This window comes from Rhineura floridana, chromosome 10 (genome assembly GCF_030035675.1).
Source record: "Rhineura floridana isolate rRhiFlo1 chromosome 10, rRhiFlo1.hap2, whole genome shotgun sequence".
In the NCBI taxonomy this organism is placed as follows: domain Eukaryota; kingdom Metazoa; phylum Chordata; class Lepidosauria; order Squamata; family Rhineuridae; genus Rhineura; species Rhineura floridana.
This window is the reverse complement of record NC_084489.1, coordinates 67,618,869-67,637,756: the sequence shown is the minus strand read 5'-3', so window position 1 is coordinate 67,637,756 and position 18,888 is coordinate 67,618,869. Positions and strand designations below refer to the sequence as shown.

The following is an 18,888-nucleotide window of genomic DNA, read 5'->3' as shown; positions in this document are numbered from 1 at the left end:
AGAAGGAACAGTTGCAGGGAGCTTACTTCCCCCTCCCTGAGACAAAGTACTCTGCTACAATCCTTGCTTCCTCCTCTCCCAATTTTTCCTCTTGTATCATGTCTACTAGGTTGTGAGCTTGGCAGGCATAGACTACCCTACCCATTGAATTTAAAATTACATTTTAAAAACTTTAGGTTTTATAAGTGGTAAATATTGATAATGTTGTAGGTTGATTAGACCATTGGTTTAGTGCCATTGTAATGGGTCATTGTCAATGTCCTTTTTAGCATAGGAAATTTTGTTTCTTGTGCCAAGCAGACGTGCCTTATTTCAATAATTTAGTGTTGATAATATTGTATAATTAGTAGCAGCTGCTATATTAATGATGCAAGTAGAATAGTCATTCCGCAGCTTCCCCAAACTATTGCTCTTGAGTTTCTGAACATCTGGCTCTAGGATGAATCATGCTATCCTCAAATCTGTTTCCTGTATCTGCATACCAGTACCTCCTTTGACGTTTTTTATTCTTAAAATATATAAGCGATAAGAAATCTTTGCATGGATTTTAATTAGCAGTTCAACCATGTGGTCCATTTTCCCTTTTAGGTGTAAACCAGGACGTATCGGGAAACACTGTGAATGCAGTATGGATGAAGTAAACAGTGAAGACATGTCGGGCACCTGTAGACCAGGGAATAGTTCAGAAATATGTAGTAACAATGGAGAATGTATTTGTGGTCAGTGTGTGTGCAGGAAAAGAGAGAATCCAAATGAAGTCTACTCCGGCCAGTTTTGCCAGTGTGATAATTTCAACTGTGATCGATCTGATGGTTTGATTTGTGGAGGTAATGAATTCATTTTCTGTCAGCTGAACTTTTGAAATGGCGAGGAGACAAGCCTGAAGCTACCAAGATGGGTGGAGCATTCAGTAGATGAGAGAGGTAGGGATGAAATTAGGAAATGATCTGATGCCAGCATATTTTTCTTCAATTGGTTGTTGGTTTCAGAAAAATGGAATAAAAGCAAACTACTTGAACCCAAAGATAGTATATGTAGGTGAACATCTCGTGCCACATAGTAGGCCTATATTCAGGGGTTCAGACCAAAGGTTCCGTTCCTCTGGCAGAAAGGTTTGGATGTGATCCTGTATCTGTTTTTCAGTGAGCCCCTAACACTGAGGAGTAGGTCTTCTTGGCTTCTACATTCTATATGAAACACAGCAATATTGTAATTTGGCAAAGAAACCTTAGTACTGTTGTAATGAAAATGCCAAATAGTATAGAATGCAAAAAACCAGGCTGACATTTACTTACTCATCAAAAAGTATAGATCATCCATGCTTGCTTTGTGAAACCTTTAAATATGGAGTAGACTAGTGGAGGATAAATATGGAGGAGAAAGGCTTCTCAAAAAAAACATACACTGTAGCCCTTCTTGTAGACCTCCACCAGACTTTAATTAAGTAATACATAAATTAACAAAAGCCTCTTAAGGCCATAAAATGTACATTTTTCATTTGGTATGAAGGTCTGTAATAATGGGTTCTTTTTGTATCATCCAGGAAAAGGCAGGGATCACGTGACCTAGATTACAGCCACCAGGTCTGGCACCAGGAGCCTCCTCTCCAGTTCTGTCTCTGTCTTACTCATTATCAGAGTTTTTCTGCTACAGCTCCTCTGTCTACAGTTTACTGCCTTTACCTCTTTGCTCTACATACTGCCTTTAACCTTTATATGCCTATTTTCTATTCTTTCCTACAGCTTTTTCTGAATTCTTCGTTTGTTGCATTTTTAAAGAAGTCCTCCTTTTATTCTCTACTTTTGCTTCTCCTTTTCTTTTGTGCTCCATGGCATTGATTGGGAAATAAGTGATTGACAAGCATGAAACTACATAATGTGAAAGACCCTAAAGCAAATGGGCCGCTACAAGGACTGAATGCGGCGGCTCGTTTACTTACAAACAGCCGTCGCCGTGATCATATTACACCAGTATTATTTAATCTACACTGGCTTCCAGTAGTTTTCCGGGCCCAATTCAAGGTGTTGGTGTTAACCTTTAAATCCCTATACGGTTTCGGTCCGGTTTATCTGAAGGAGCACCTCCAGCGTCACCAACTATGCCGCCCAACAAGATCAGCCACGCAGGGCCTTCTCTCAATCCCACCAACAAAAGTGGCTAGGTTGGTGGGGACTAGAGAGAGGGCTTTTTCGGTGGCGGCCCCCACTCTCTGGAATTCCCTCCCGTTCGATCTTCGACATGCCCCTTCCCTGGATACCTTCCGCTGAGCCTTAAAAACTTGGCTGTTTGGTCAGGCCTTTGGGACTATTGGGATGGGCTAATTATATACTCAATGCCCGTTGCTATGTATTACATTTGCTGCTATTTGTCACTGTTGATTATTTGCATTTTATTGTATTTACTGTAATTACTGTATTATTGTATTTTATTGAATTTGTTATGTATGCCGCCTAGAGTGGCTTTGGCCAGATAGGCGGCCTAAAAATTAAATTATTATTATTATTAAGTGTATGCAACAGCAGAGCAGACTGAGACCTCCAGCTCATGCAATCTGGAGCCAGTGCTGCCAGCCTTTGGGGCCATCCAGTGAGAGAGCAACTCCACAGGAAGAGCTAAACCATCCGCTTAGGATGATACAGAGCAGGAGAATAATATGGGGAGGACCCTGTCAAGCACCATTAATTATATCCCCTTATCTTTTTGCCGGATGGCACCATCTTGGAGGGAGGAAATTCATTGGTTTTCTGATTTAGACCACCAAGTGACAGTACAATCTAAAGTCAGCACATGTAGCAAATTGCAGGCAGAGATGAAATTCTCCTTAAGAGCTCTACTATTGTTCTCATGTAGTTCTTACTTATGGGCTTCGTTTCTCCCATGAGTCTGGCACCTTGGAGATCCTACCTTCATGCTAGGAGAAAAGTATGCAGAGGATTAAATGAGCCATGATTAGTGACCTCATGGACCAGTTTCTTAAGGAAAACTGTAGAGTGTTGCTCTTACAGACAAGTAGAGGCTTATTCAGATTATCTCTCTCCCCCATCTCCTAGACAAAAGGAGCCAAAACAAGTTAAATCCAAAATTCAAGAGACAAACTGGGGTGCTGGTGACTTAGCTGGCCCTTGCCTTTAGGCTTGTCCTTTACAAGGAGTTGTCATCTAAGGAACAAGAGGACAGCAAATCTATTAGAACTCATACAAGGTGTCTCAGTATACAGAAGGAATAGGAGGAGGGCAAGTGGTCTGATAATAGCATGGAAAATGAACCTCAAATTGTTCAATAACAATTATTTTCTGCTCTTGCTTTCTAAAGCCATGTAATTTCTCGACTTGCAGCCATGAGACCAGTTAATACCGTGGCTGGCCTCTGAGCTAGAGCAAGATCTCTCTAAACACTATAGACTGCATACCTTTGCTTCTGCATAGGTGGCCTTTGAAAATGAGTGCTACACCTAGAGATGTGAAGGCTGGAAAAAAACTAGATTTATTTTTGTTGGGGGGGGGAAACACTCTCCCTCCCATTCATTTCCATTTTTTCCCTGAGCCTTCACATCTGTAGCTATAGCATGACCTCTCTCCATCTTGGAACTGTGGCTAAGTCTTGCAGGACTGGATCTAGTGGCTGAAATATAGGTAACATGATCTGTTCCTGGGCAGTAGGAGACAATTAACTATTCGACGCCTATGTCACATCAGATCAGAAAGCACAATTATGGTAATAATCCAATGTTCCATTTCATATATTGCATTGAAATTAAAATACTTATTTGTTTGTTTAAATGTAGGGCATGGCGAATGTAAATGTCGTGAGTGTGATTGCTGGGCAAATTATACAGGCTCTGCTTGTGATTGTCCTCGGGATACCACAACATGTGAAGCTGGAAATGGGCAGATCTGCAACGGCAGAGGAATCTGCGAGTGTGGAGTCTGCAACTGCACAGATTCTAAATTTCAAGGGCCAACATGCGAGTTGTGTCAGACCTGTCTTGGAGTTTGTGCAGAGCACAAGTAAGCCTGATATAGACATATAGATATTAATAATAACTTTTTCATAGGAGGATGTTATGTCACTTTTTGTGGAAGGAGCTGCTTCTTGCAGCACATTTTATTTATTACCCTCACCCCCGCAGTTTCTTAAGTTGTAGCAAATATAGTTGGTAGGTAGTATTTTACAATACTGGTTTTAATGTTTTTATAGTATTTTGTAATACAGGTTTTAATGTTTTTATAATTTTTGTCAACTGCCTTGGATTTTCTTATCTATACTGCAGATAACTAACTACTTTTTTGAATTAATTAATAAATAGGACCTGTACTGGAAGATCCTATTTATAGCCAAGCAATATATCTCTAAACCATGAAGAAACTACATTTGTGTGCACCCAGTTATTCCACAGCATTGCACTTCAGTTGCTGAAGTTGCTAGAATGTAGCAATACTCATTTAGCAACCATACCTGCTTACCCTAAAGATGCTAATTTTATTTATTTTAAGTTATCTCCTGCCTTCTAGGATGCAATCCTTCCAAGGCAGCTTGCAAGTAACAAATTTCTAAATACATTAAGAAAATCACAACAATACTGAAATACATTAGGGACTTTCCCATATGATAGAAGACACAGGATGCGGGGGAAGTGACAATCCCATTGAAGCAGGCACTTGGTGGTAGATGGTCCTATGGTGGCAGAGGGGAAATTCCAGCTGGAGCAGGCTTTGAGGTGATCCCTCCTTCCCCTGGAATCATCTGTTCCCCTGACTGCAGTGTGATGTACACCCTGCTAAGCAGGTTTACTGTTGCTGTCTTAATGTGTCAGAGAGGCTGTGTTGAAAAGAAAAAGGAAGATGCATCCAGTGCCATATACTGAGTTTTCTGCAGTGGTAGGGAAAATGTGTTTGCAAATCCATTTCAACACATTATTTGAAGATTAGAAAGGGCTGGAACTCAACTTTTGCATTCTTTTGTTCTGCCAAACTTTCACACTAATTAATATTGATGTGTTGTATCTCTGACTTGCATTAGGGACTGTGTCCAGTGCAAAGCTTTTAACAAAGGAGAAAAGAAAGAGAGGTGTGAAGAAGAGTGTTCACATTTTACCTTGATGCTGGTGGACCATAGAGAGAAGTTGCCACAGCCTGGGCAGTATGAAGCACAGACTCATTGCAAAGAGAAGGATATTGATGACTGCTGGTTTTATTTCACATACTCAGTTAATTCAAGTAACAGAGCCATTGCCCATGTGGTCAAGACTCCAGGTATGTATTTGGTTTTACTTGGATTGTGCCGATTTAGTTCTCCATGATTTCTTGGAGTTTAATTACTGCCCTGGCTTATTTTAAGCCTTTTGCCTCTTTTTAATTTAACCTACCTATTTTGTTACCCATCATCACATTTGGGATAAGTTTGTTCAAGGCAGCCTTCACACACACACACCCCCAATATGAGAAAGACAGCTCTTCTCTAACTGCCAGTTCCTAGAACTGTAGTGTTGAAAGTTAAAAGCAAGTGCATTCTGGCCTCTGCTACTGGCCTTGGGACCAAGGATTGCTAGAAGCCTATACCTCCTGCTTCCCAAAAAGAACATCATTTGAAAGAGAAGACTGGTGTAACCCCACGCATCGGCCAGAGGAGATGCTGCAAGGAACTTGCATTTTTTGTCCAAAAGAATGCTCTACTCCTCTTTGGTCACCAGACCATTTTTCTTTTGCATTGTATCAATTAGATTGTAAGTGTACAGGGACAGGGTTATCTTCTAAACTCTGTAAAGTGTTTAGAAAATTCTAGTGATTTGATTATTAATAATCACATAAAAATCTCGTAATGAAGAGGAATCCTAAAATTAGATGCTAGCATTATTTTTTTTTAAAAGTTTTAAAATCCTTGTTGGGTCTCAAGGTGCTCTTATTGTAACTGCCCTTGGATTTCTAAAAAGGTCTTGCTGAGCACATAAATTAGTTGTGAACATCATCGGGCTGAAATGTGCAGTGTTTGCCCCATGGGTCTCTCAACCAAACAGAATGTGGGGAGGGGGGCAGTGATGAGAAATGAGGTAGCTGTGATGGTAGCTGTTACCTGTTAACAATTGGCATGCATGCAACCCAGTCCAGCAAGGAATGTTGCACACACACCTCTTACTGAATTCAAGGACTTCCCACATTATTGACAGATGTCCCATTTAGATTTAGGGTGATTCCATCCCACTTACTTCAGGAGGGTCCCAAACCTCAGGAGAGGCTTGGGGGAGGGTAGCAGTCACAAACATTTATGTATTTAACAATAGCTTCTAAGAAAGTTGCTTGCTACAGCCTACACTGTGAATCTGACTTTTGCCCCACCAATTACTTCATTATAGGCCAATTTAGTCAATCCCAATTGAAATCCAGAACTAGAACATCCTCAACAGATGGCCATCTAGTCTCTGTTTGAAGACCTCAAGTGAACAAATTTGTTCCATCAAAATGTTTCTCCTAATCTTCAGGCTAAATTTACTCTCTTGTAACTTAAGCCTGATCAATCTCAACTCTGTCCTCTAGGGCAACAGCAAACAAGTCATTGCCCTCTTCTATGTGACAGCTCTGCAGGTACTTGGAGTACTGTCATGTACAGAATTATGCATTTGTTAAATTTCATTTTGTCAGCCTTATCCCAGTTTTCTATTCTGTCCAGGTCATGTTAAATTTTATTCCTATTTTCTGAGAGGTTGGCTATACCTCTCAGTTCTGGATCATCTGCAAATTTGTTGAGGACTTCCTCCACCTCTTCATCTAAGTCATGAAAATACCGCAGTGGTGGTCCTGTTTTCACAGTAGTGCCAGATTGCCAAATGGTGGCTGTCTTTCTGCATCTAAAGCACTAATGGGAAATATTTGGCTCTCCAGATGTTGCTGAACTACAGCTCCCTTCGTACTTGGGCATTGGCCATGCTTACTGATGGGAGTTGTAGTTCAGCAGCATGGGCGGGGGTCAAAGGTTCCCCACACTTGATCTAGGCTAGGTCCCTTTATAGGGCAGGAGACATGCAAAGATAAAACTTTGGAGGCCATTATGGGCACCAGCAGTAGCTTGAATAACAAAAATGCTTCAAGTTGAGGGAAAACTCATTGCTTAGGAAGACCCTTTAAAAATATCTTGATTGATCAAAGTTTTTTTCCTATCCCATTAAGCCATCAGAGGGAGAGGAAGCAACAATCGGGCACCCATCTTTTGTGCCTGGGTACAGATATAGCTAAAAGCTTGCTCTATTTAGCTACTAATCACCATTGCTGAGGCCACCAGAAGATGGCCTCAGTGCTAACCTTTCTCAGCTCTTTGAGTGTGTCACCAAGTGTGTAAATAAGGTGATCCAGTTGACGTAGGGTACTTACGACTTTTTAAAAGCTTTTTGATAAAGAACCTCACCAAAGACTCCCAAGTTTCCTTGACTGCTAAGCAATAAGAAGAGGTCCTCTTATGGGTCAGGGACTGGTTAAGGAACAGGAAGCAGAGAGTAGGAATATATGGACAGTTATCCCAATGGAGAGATGTAGAAGGTAGAGTCTTCCAAGGATTGTTATTGGAACCTGTGCTTTTTAATTTGTTCATAAATGTTCTAGAGTTAGGGGTGAGCAGTGAGGTAGCCAAGCTGACTGATACCAAATTGTTTACGGTAGTTAAAACAAAAAGGTATTGTTAGGAGCTCCAGAAGGATCCCTCCAAACTTGGTAAATGAGCAATAAAATGGCAGCTACAGTTCATTGTAAGAAAGTGTAAAGTGAAGCACATGGGGGGGGGGGAAATCCTAATTTCATATATATGTTAATAGGGTCTGAACTGCCAGTGAGGGACCAGGAATGAGAATTAGTGGATAGCTCGATGAAGATGATGACCCAATGTGCAGCAACTGTGAAAAAGGCAATTTCCATGTTAGGGATTACTGGGAAAGAGTGAAGATAAAATTAGCAATATCATAATGCCATTATACTAATCTGTGGTTAGACTTCTCTGTACAGTGCTGGTGTTCTTATCTTAGAAAGGAATATTCTAGAGCTGGAATCAGTTCAGAAAAGGGCAACCAAAACAATCAAAGGATTGGAGCAACTCCTCTATGAGGAAATGTTACATTTGGTTTTTGTTTGGAGAAGAGGCGGGGGGCATGATAGAGGTATATAATAATATCCACGGTGTGTAGAAAGTGGATAGGGACAAGTTTCTCTCCTTCTCTTATAATACTAGAATTCTGGAACATCCAATAAAGCTGAGTATCAGAAAATTCAAGACAAAAGTACTTCTTCCCATAGTGCATAGGTAAATTGCAGAATTCACTTGCAGAAGTTGTAGTGATGGCCAGCAACTTGGATGACTTTAAAAAACAATTAGACAAATTCATGGAGGCCTAAAGGCTGTCAGTGACTACTAGCCATGGTTATGTTCTACCTCCATTGTCGGAGGCAGTATGCGTTTGTATAACAGTAGCTGAGAACCACATGTGAGGGGAGTGTTATTACATTTGGGTGCTGCTCATGGGTTTCCCAGAGTCATTTGGTTGGCCACCGTGAGAACAAAATGTTACACTAGATGGGCCTTTGGTCTGATCCAGCAGAGAATTTTTCATCTTCTTAAGAAGCACCTCTATTTTGCTTAGATCCAGCTCTATTGGTGTGTTGAATTACTGCCTGACATGCAGATATGAAGGGCTTTGGAGAACAGAAAGTCAAGGCAGCCTAACATACCTGAAAGGGAGCCCAGTTCAGATTCCAAAATGTTTCCAGCGTTAAAAGTTTCACAGTCTTAGGCAACAGACCATCCAATGTGGAAACTTATAAGGCAGAGTTGGCAGTGTGGTGCCCTCCAGATGCTGCTGAACTATAATTCCCATCATCCCTGATCAATGGCCATAGTGGCTGGGGCTGATGGGAGTTGGAGTCCAACAACATCTAGAGGGAACCCACATTGATTAACCCTGGTATAAGGCTGAAAACAACTTTGGTGGATAGACATGGCAGTATGCATCACAGTTGAAGGGTAAAAGGCAGATCATTGGGGGGGCTACACTGGAAGCATTGCAAGTGGATTGTACTGTAAATCATTTGGAAGCACAGTGTTCCTACTAATTATCTTTTGTAAGTCACTTTGAAAGGGCTTTGCCTGAAAGACAGTTTATAAGTACTTTAAATATTTGATAATAAATAATATAAAATATCAAGTTCCAAGTTTATAGGAAACTCATTTAAGAATTGTTCAGTCTGTAATTTATATTTGCAAGGGCAGCAGAAATTCAGGGGTTTTGGTTAAACATGTATTTCATGTTTCCATGTTGTTGATCTTATATTATGCTAAAATATAAGACCTACTGGGAGGAAGGGCACAATATAAATAGAATAAATAAATTAGTAAAATTGTGCTTCAATTACCTTGTTCCATAGAATGCCCAACCGGTCCCGATATCATTCCCATTGTTGCTGGTGTAGTTGCTGGAATTGTTCTTATTGGTCTTGCTTTGTTGCTGATTTGGAAGCTACTTATGATCATCCATGACAGAAGAGAATTTGCAAAATTTGAGAAGGAAAAGATGAATGCAAAGTGGGATACGGTAAGCCAAGTATTAATTGACTGAAATGGCTGTACACAGCATTTGGAGAATACAGCAAAGTTTCCTTTGTACGTGTCAAACGTTTCAGGCATACATCTCTCTAGAATAATGACAGCAAACCTGGTCTTTCTCTAGATCTTCTACCCAAATAGCCCAATAAAAACTGTGTTCTTCAGAGTAGATAACTTCAACAGATACTCGTGTCATTTTATGGCTGGCTCAATCCTTTCATTATGTCACCTAGGAGTTTTAGATTTTGTTGTTATTATGTGCCATCAAGTAGATTATGATTTATGGTGACCCTGATGTTTAGATTAAGACCATGCATTTGCACAAATAATTGTCAGATAAATTCATATTGATATTCATGAGGAATATCAGTTGTCTTAGCCACAATTTAGTTGAGATATACAACTTCTGTTAATACATTGTATATATAGTTGGTGAAGAAAACAGCATGCTAGAATATTTTTGAAATGTCACATTTAAAGGAATTGCTGAAAACTTTATTTGAAAACTGGTACACTGAGATTCTGTTGGATTCAGCGTGCAAGCAACATCTGGTGCGGAAGCCCTCTTTTTGTTCACTTGGAGTATATCTGAAAGGTTTGGGGCTTTTAAAGGAATCATTTGAAGGGCACTGAATACAACTATAAACCATAAAACTAACAATTTTATATAGATACAGCATGACCTTCTATTTTGTGTGTTGAGAATGATTGTCTCTTCTGTATTCCACATTGACCATTTTTCTACCTTCAGCAAGAAAATCCAATATACAGGAGTCCTATTAATAATTTCAAGAATCCAAACTATGGACGTAAAGCTGGTCTCTAAGTTTCCGTTCGTATTTTCTTTTCCATTTCTTTCTGTGCATGTCACTTTCTTCCAACTCACTGTATGCACCATTAACTAATCACAGCTTGATTTTTATCAATCTTACCAGCTGCTGTTTTTTAAATTATATAGTAGAGCTTTGGATGAAGGGAAATAGCTACTCAAAGACCAAACTGAAATTATGGTTGCACTACATTGACCTTTTTAATAAGATCTGAACAACTTTCCTCAGCATATATATGGTCCCAGCTCAAGGATGTTGCTGGCCCTCAAGCAAGGTGCAGTTAAAAGGGTTCCACTGAAAAATTGTCTTATACTTCCTCCAGCCTTCTCAAGTTCCCCATGCAAAGTGAGATTAGCAGCATTGTTGGGGCCATGGTTTTGGAGGCTGACCAAATGTCCAAATTTGATGCACTGAGGCTGGCCAAAATTAAATATAAGCATGATTCAGTCAAATACAAAAAGTATGAATTAATCTCAATGGAAGAGTTAAGCATATACTTAATGCATTCTCATTGGAATTCATAGGACTAAATTTGCCTAATTTATCTGGGTTGTGCCATATATTTCAAAATTAAGCGAGTATCACACTGTTATTACTGTTGAGACTTCCTCTTCCAATATCACTCTCACACTTGAGACATCTTAGTTTGTGTCCTTGCTTTAAAATGTGTAACTCACTTTATAATTAAGAATCTGATAAAGTAAGAATGTTTCAGCCATCCTTTCAACTCAGTGAAGGAAGGCCAATTTTTGCAGATAGCCTAGGAAGCTATGAAAAAAGAAGGGAGAAGCATCCCAGGTAATATGTGAAGGGAACCCACAATGAAAGGTACATAAGCTGTTTATGATTTTGGAGCACATATCTCCCTTCTGGAGGAATGTGCAGTTCCCTCTTTGCAAAAGATCCTAGAAGTCATGCTTGCTGCCTCTTTTAGGCATTTGTAATATGAAGCTATGATGAGGATCTCTTGATTTTCTTCTCTACTTCCGCCTGGGCACTGTTATTGTCACTCTTGATATTTGCATTGGTGGAAACTGGAGGCACAATAGCTCCCAGGTAAATAGCTGAGATATTTTGGAATCCTGTGCTATTATGGTATGCTCCCTGGTGGTTTCCCTAGTATATTCTTTTCTTCCTCTCACACATTTTCACTTCACAGGAAAAGTTTGACCAGATACATGAATTTACCCCTTGAATCAGATGAAATGTGGTTTTGTTTCATGCAGTTTGAATATTGCAGGTAACTAGCAAGGGCTCTCAAAATGGTAGCTCAGTCATGAGTTCTTGCTTTGCCTTTTTGAGGTGCCTTTGTTAAATTCAAACATGGCAATAAGGAGCAAAGCAGGCAGATATCAGAATATGACTCTATGTTGTCCTTGCCAATCAAACGTTACTTATTGGTCTGGTTTGCACATTGTGTCCTCTGCACAAGCCCACATGCTTATGCATTTATGCCAGGCTGTGGTGTTGCATAGTGTGATGTATGAACCAGACAACTGGAAGCACTTAATGTTTCCTCTTTTTTTCTGTTTGATGTGTGCTCTTTCTCTGTCCCAAGTTTAAAGCATTATGAATTCCTCATAGAATAAGCTTTGCTATAAGCAAACTACAGTAATTCCAGAGCATGTATGTCTACATTTGTTGCATGTTTATATGTAAACAGTTGTTTGTCAGGCACACAAAGAGATGCTGAAATTGTAATTTTAGTTTGAGGCTGCTTGTAATAGGCTTTCTAATGTATCTCTAACATCTCAGATGTTCAGTGCAATTTGAAAGAGGAACTTTTGTTTGATCTCATCCAACACAACAATGCTTAAGGGCTATTTCCAGAAGTCCTATTAGCTGATGTTTGATCCTTTATGTGTCTGTAACAATCTTTATCCATTTGTAATTATATTTATCAATAATAACAATTCATGGGGTCAGAACATATCTGTGTAATTTAGGTGGTGAACTTACCTGGTCTTGTTATACAGCTTGTGCCTGAGCAGTAAACCCTCCATTTTATCCACTTTGATGTTTGACAGCTCTGCGCTTGAATACCTAAGCAGGTGTATGACTGAGATCCCACTTGGACTACGTGTGTGTGTGCGTGTGCGCGCACATATGTATGAAGAATCCTGCCATATACATGAATTATGACATGTTGACCTTTGTTCAGATGATAGCTGCAAATTTCTGTATATCGAAATATCACAACCTCTATTTAGTCCTCATCTTGATACCTTGTGAATAATGAAGTTGTAATCAGTTTGTGAGTGCCCCGATACTATCGATGTTTTGTTTTGCATTGGCAAGAATGCAATCCATCTTCCTGGTATAGTCCCAGGTACATTTTTTGTTGAGGTGGATAGCTGCCAGAGATATGAAACGCTGGAAGTGCCTTTCCCTACAACATATATAGTGCATGTCTAAAGCCTTTATAACTTTCACTAATTTAGCAGATTTAGGTGACAGTCCTATAAAAAAAAATATTTGCCATCCACGTGTGTTAATCCTCTAAAGCATGATGCTTAATAAAAGCTGAAGTGTCTAGATAATCTTAAAATTGTATTTGCCTGTTCCAATCCAGTGATCCTTTGCAGAAGTGGTGGATCGAACATGCACATGGAGTTCTGGATTGGTTTGACTGTGTGTGGAAATATTTCCAATAAATGAGCTCCTTAAAATGCTACTTCAATAATTTTTTGCATGTTAGTCTTGATATTAATAAACTTTTCTTCTTCTTCCAGGGTGAAAATCCTATCTACAAGAGTGCAGTGACAACTGTGGTGAATCCTAAATATGAGGGGAAATGAAAACTGCTTTCTAACTCCACAACACTGTATGCAATGTAGCAATTTTGTAGTCACAGTAACCTAGCTTTAGAGCAATACTGCAATGAATTTATTAATTCATTACATTACATGTTTGTTTCCTATGCAGATTTTGAAAAATGTACAGTATGTTTTTATTTTTGAAAGTTTTTCCTTTCCTTTTTGCAAATAATCAGTCCCAGGAGATTGATAAGAAAACTTGAGACTGCATAACCTACTCAACTAAGGTCACATGGTGCCTTTTTGACCTCCCCCACCCCCTTTCCTCCATGTCTGGAGTGAAATGGCTAAAGCAATTCTGCCTAGCCATGAAGTATTGCTATTAGATCAGTTTTTATCTTTATAGGCACATCAGGGCTTTGGCTTGCACAGTTAAAGTGCAAGCCAAATAATTCTTTGTAAATTACAAAATTTAGCTTGTGAATAATGGAATGTTTGCAAGACTTAACTTTTTTTTAATACTGTAAGTTTAGTAAAGTGGAAATCATGATGTAAAAGACAATGTAATACATGCATATGCATTCTAAAGTGTCAGGTTATGTATAAGAATAGAAAAATAGATTCAAAATAATAGCTTTAATATTGTACCATTCTTTTTTATGATGTTGCATGGTGACCTAAGATTTTTTCTTTGTACACTCAAATCCTGGCTTTGGTACTTAAAAGTAAGTCTACTAAGACATCTTCCAAATGCATAAAGGCCTTAACTAACTGTTTTTTTAATGTTCTTGTTTAGGTTAAAGCCTGGTGCTTTGTCACCTTTTTCTTTAATGTATTTGATTTCATTTTGTGTAATATTATTGTTGTAAAAATGACTTTATTTTCTTTTGCAGTCTTGGCTGTAAATTTGCCTTCATTTTGTAGCGGAGACTGCATAATTGTCATGTAACATGACTTTCAGTCAGGAGATATCATTGTGCCATGTATATTTGCCACTGACCATTCTGTCATCTCTTCTATACTAGCCACATTCTTATTTTAAGTGCCTTTTATTTTAACAAATGTTCACTTTTTACAGTGCTATCATGGACATTATTTATTAAATAAAAAAAATCTTTAAAAAACACCATACCTGCATTTTATTTGTACCATTTTGTAATTTAGTACCTCTTAGTGGAGCCGTGGAATCTGCAAGACTTGGGCTTTCTAAATTAATTTGTTATGTGCCTTCAAGTCTTTTAAAAAACCAAAATGTTGAGGATAAGTTTTTGCTTTAGTTACATTCAGACTAGATTTTTGTGATATTCTCTATCCGGGACTACTTCTACAGAATACAGCTGTTTGGATCATGTGGCACCAATTCTGTACCAGCTGCATTGGTTGTATATTTATTTCCAGGCTCAGCTTCAAGTGCTAGTCTTGACCTGAAGTCCTTAATGGTTTGGGACCAAGTCACATGAAGGACCACCTCCACCATATGAACTTTCAGAGGCCCTCCTCTCTGGCCTATGTCCAAGTATCATCAGATTGGCAGGTACCAGAGGTAAGGCCATTTCAGCAATAAAAATGTAAGAACAGCCCACTGGATTAGGCCAACGGCCTATCTAGTCCAGTATCCTGTTCCTAGAGTGACCAACCAGTTGCCCATGGGAAACCCACAAGCAGGGGCTGAGTGCAAAGAACACTCTCCCATCCTGCAGTATCCAGCAACTGGTATTTAAAAGCATACTGCCTCTGTTTATGGAGGCACAGCATAGCTATCATGACTAGTAGCCACTGATAGCCTTTTCCTCCATGAGTTTGTCCAATACTTTTTTTAAGGCACCACATCTTGGGAATTCCATCCCCAGGAGTATGTATATTCTTGTCATTTGTAACTTAAGCAAATTTTAAAGCATTTGTTCTATCTCACTAACTATTGATGGTTTTATGCTGGCTTCATGTCCTAGCTGCTGCAGATGTTTAATTTACTGGTTGGAAGATATTTTTAAACATTTTATTCAATATATTGTGTTAAGCTATTGTAAACTACCGTGTGAGAAAGTTTGTCTCTTAAAAGGTAGGCTATAAATAGCCTTTGCTTCCCTAACATACTAGTTTTCATTAAAACAGACTATTAGTGGGGCTGCTCTGATGCACTAATACATAGCATAGCAATATGAGCAGCCACAACACAATCCATTCTTCTGCTGCATACTGTAATCAGAAGCTTCTTATTGTGGTTAGTAACAAACTAACATACAAATCTGGCAAGTATTGTTTGTGCAAGTTATACCTTGCCCTAAAAAGTCAAGACTCTGAACCAGAATCAGACTGCTTTGGGATTTGGTTTGTGGGCAAAAATGGAAGTTTTTCTTACCATAAAGTTTTGTTAGATGTTGGCAGTGGAAACGGGGGGCTTTATCAGTCGATCCACAACTGTGCATCTTCCACTAAGATAAGGTGGTGCTGTGTCCGTATCTGTGCTTGCCCAGAGTAAACTTAGCCTTTCACAGGTCGCAAGAAGTAGTCCTTCCCTCTTTTTGTCCAAGCCCTTCCTGCTCTCAGGAGAGATGGTGACATTCCTTGGACATAAAATGTGCTCTGAGATTTTATTTGGTCACACCTTTTAATTCTGTCATTCAGAATCCTTGTTTGTGGCCTTTCGGGGCCATCTAAGGGAAAGTAAGTCTCTGTCTCTTCCAGTTCACTGTGGCTGCTGACAGCAATTTCCCAAGCGTATTCAGCATTGGGCAAGGAACATCCTGGTAGTGTATGGCACATTCAGTTAGGGGAGCTGCAGGTTCTGCCTCATTTAAGGGCAATTTTCCTATATAGGACATTGGTAGGGGCTGCTATTTGGACCACACCTCTTACTTTTGTGAACACTACAAAATAGTTTTTCATCAACTGATACGGCATTTGGTTGGAAGGTTCTTCAGAGGATCGTTCAGCAGTAGATGTGGGCAGAAGAAGCCCACCCAGGGTTAGGGGGCTGCTCTGATACATCCCTACAAGAGAATGTCCTCCACTGCCAACAGGTAAACTGTAGTTTTTTAAGTTCAGACAAATTAGCACTGTCCCAAGGGCTTGGATGAGAAGAAGGGAGGCTGTTCCCCATAAATGGCTGCTGAAGGGGGAGCTTACCTCCTAAACCCTGAGCCAACACAGTCCTTGCTTTTGGTGCCATGTGACTTCTTAACATCCAGTTTTTATGGTCATTTCTAGGGGCCAAAGATCAGGTTGTTTTCAAACATCCGATTACAGCATTGTTTTTACCATACCAGAAACAAAAACGTAGTTTTGTTTAAAAACAAATGTAGCTATGTTCTATATAACCATGAAAAATTACTACTATTGTCAGAGCTTCAGTAGTTCAGGTTTCATATATTTTTAACTGCCATTCCAGTACAACTAACTTCCACAGTTCTCAGAACAGATTAATACAACAACATAGGTTTTTGTGATTCCTTTTCACAATTCAGCCAAGGTGAATTTCATAAGATGTCTGCGTCAGTGAATCAATCTATAAAAACACTTAAGAATAAGGTCAGTCATATCTTGATCTTTGTTTTATGACTGGGAAACAGCCAGGATTTCTGTAGGGATTGCATCCCTTTCCACAAATAACAATTGAGCCCTAAAAAAATGAAATGTAGTTGTTCAGTGTAACTATACCTGAGTTACTCCGTCACTCCTATATATATTAAGATTACATTTTAATTACTACATGAATATCTTGTTCTGCTGTCCTTTGCCTGCTGCAGCTGTGAGCTGAGCAGTCAGTTAACAGGGTAGCTCTAAAACATCTGAGTCTGATCAGTTCCAAAATTTCAGAAATGGGCCATGGCTCAGTGGTAGAGCACCTGCATTCCCAAGCTCCGTTCAATCCCAAAGACCTCCAGTTAATTGTAACTTAGCAGGTGATGAGAAACACCTCGACTAGACACACTGGAAAGCTGCTGCTAGTCTGAGTAGCCAATACCAGCCTAGATATATCAATGATCTGACCTAGTAAATGTCTGAGAACATACAAGCTTATGAAGCTGCTTATGTTCTAGGCATGAGATTAACAAAAAAGTGGTGAAAAATGAAAACCACAGTGCCAATCAAATAACTGGTCAGACTCATAGCTAATTGAAGAATGAAAGACTTTCATTTGCCGCTGTCAGATGCATTGCCTTTTGTCAGTAAACTATAGTCAGGGAATAGAGAGAAATTGTCACTTGGTTAGTAATCGGTAGACTGCATGGCCAGAGGATGGGGCTAGACAATTGGGTTTTTTTAAGGCATCTAAATAAAAAAAAGTATAATTTTGATGCTATATTAGCATAATATTTAAATGTAATACGTCTCTTCAGATGCTGCAAACTGTAAGGACCCAATACTTGAATAAGGTACTATTGATTTATCCTGCTGAACTGAATAATGCTACTTCAAAATTGCGTTCATAATTACTATTTGTGTGCCCATCCTCAGATCAGCACAGTACATTAATCATGTTTATATTTTCCTTCATGCACTACAGAAATACTGAAACCTCCAAACAAATATATGAAGAATATAAGTATTTGAAATTTCTCAGAAATGTAGCTGAAGTATTTTGAAATGTGTAGTTCAATAATTCCATAAGAAGAGCCATTCTGAATCAGAAATATAGTCCAACAGTCTCCTTTCACAGTGGCTAACCAGATTCCTATGAGAAACTCACAAGCAGGACATGAATGCAGAAGCTTTTTTGTGGTCAAAGAAAAGTCAGGAAGACTTTGCTATATGACTAATACGCTTTTTTAATAATGTGTTATCTTTTATATAAAGAACTTCAAAACAAGTTATGGCTACAACCCATAGTTGCCATAACTACCTGCAAAGCAGACAGTTGACTAATCACATTGCAGAAGGAAGAACTCAACCACTTCCCAGTAAACAGATGAACAGGACTGTATAAACCCATAGTGACAGCCCTCTGCAATCCACAGTTTTTAAGGTAGCATTACCAAATATTACCTGAAAGGCTGGCTGGATGGGCATAGCCAAACGTTTTTAATGAAATGAGATTGCAGTGTCAGGATGAAAGATTTAGGCTGTTTCTCAGCACAAAATCACTTTCTGATAAGGGGAGCCTAAACAAAAGTGTTAAGTTCCACTTGAGCAAAAATGGAACCAGATTACTGTATGTATAATCAAAAGAGCTGTAGAGCATTCTTAAACTAATCTGTGTGGAACTGGATAGATGCTAAAGAGCAATCAAAGTGTTCACTGTCCACCAAATTAGGATAGGGTGTAAGCTGAAACCAAACTATTCAAAAGGACTGAAATATTATATACAAATAGCACCTAAAGAGGAACAGTATATAGTTGCTTTTGCTAGAAGCTTGAAAGTGAAGATAGTTTAATTATTGTGGGGTGGGGGAAAGATATATGCGTGTTCAAGATTTAAAAATGAATTCTCAAGAGGAAATATTTCCCCATCTCATAGTGCTAGAACTCAGGGGCAATGAAGTTAGTCTGGAGAAGATTTGAGGCTGACAAAAGAACTCCACATAAGCTACAGTTACAGAATTCACTATCACAAGATGTAGTGATGGCCAATGACTTTTTAAAAAGTTTTAAATAAACTTATGGAGAATGTGGGCAGCATCCTAAGTAATGTGTCCCATCAGCTGAAGGGATTTCCCCCTGTCTGTGTATGCACCCCATGCCCTCCCCAAATCTTCTCCAAAGAGTTGGGGGAACATCTAAACATT

General features: G+C 39.2%; 2 protein-coding genes across 3 annotated transcripts in view; one reads left to right on the top strand and one right to left on the bottom strand.

The window, feature by feature from the left end:
- ITGB1 (integrin subunit beta 1) overlaps nt 1–14,288 on the top strand; it is a 57,587-nt gene extending 43,299 nt beyond the window's left edge. The window contains exons 12-17 of one of the 2 annotated variants that reach the window (XM_061586650.1): nt 589–827; nt 3,785–4,007; nt 5,020–5,252; nt 9,399–9,565; nt 10,328–10,408; nt 13,139–14,288. In XM_061586650.1, coding sequence (XP_061442634.1) covers nt 589–827; nt 3,785–4,007; nt 5,020–5,252; nt 9,399–9,565; nt 10,328–10,402 — 937 coding nt within the window. In that variant the 3' untranslated portion in view covers nt 10,403–10,408; nt 13,139–14,288. The remainder of the gene's footprint in view (nt 1–588; nt 828–3,784; nt 4,008–5,019; nt 5,253–9,398; nt 9,566–10,327; nt 10,409–13,138) is intronic. The other variant, XM_061586652.1, reaches the window with a different exon arrangement.
- The window catches only part of CCDC7 (coiled-coil domain containing 7), a 430,640-nt gene continuing 425,597 nt past the window's right edge, over nt 13,846–18,888 (bottom strand). The window contains exon 70 of the mRNA XM_061586654.1: nt 13,846–16,781. Coding sequence (XP_061442638.1) covers nt 16,692–16,781 — 90 coding nt within the window. The 3' untranslated portion in view covers nt 13,846–16,691. The remainder of the gene's footprint in view (nt 16,782–18,888) is intronic.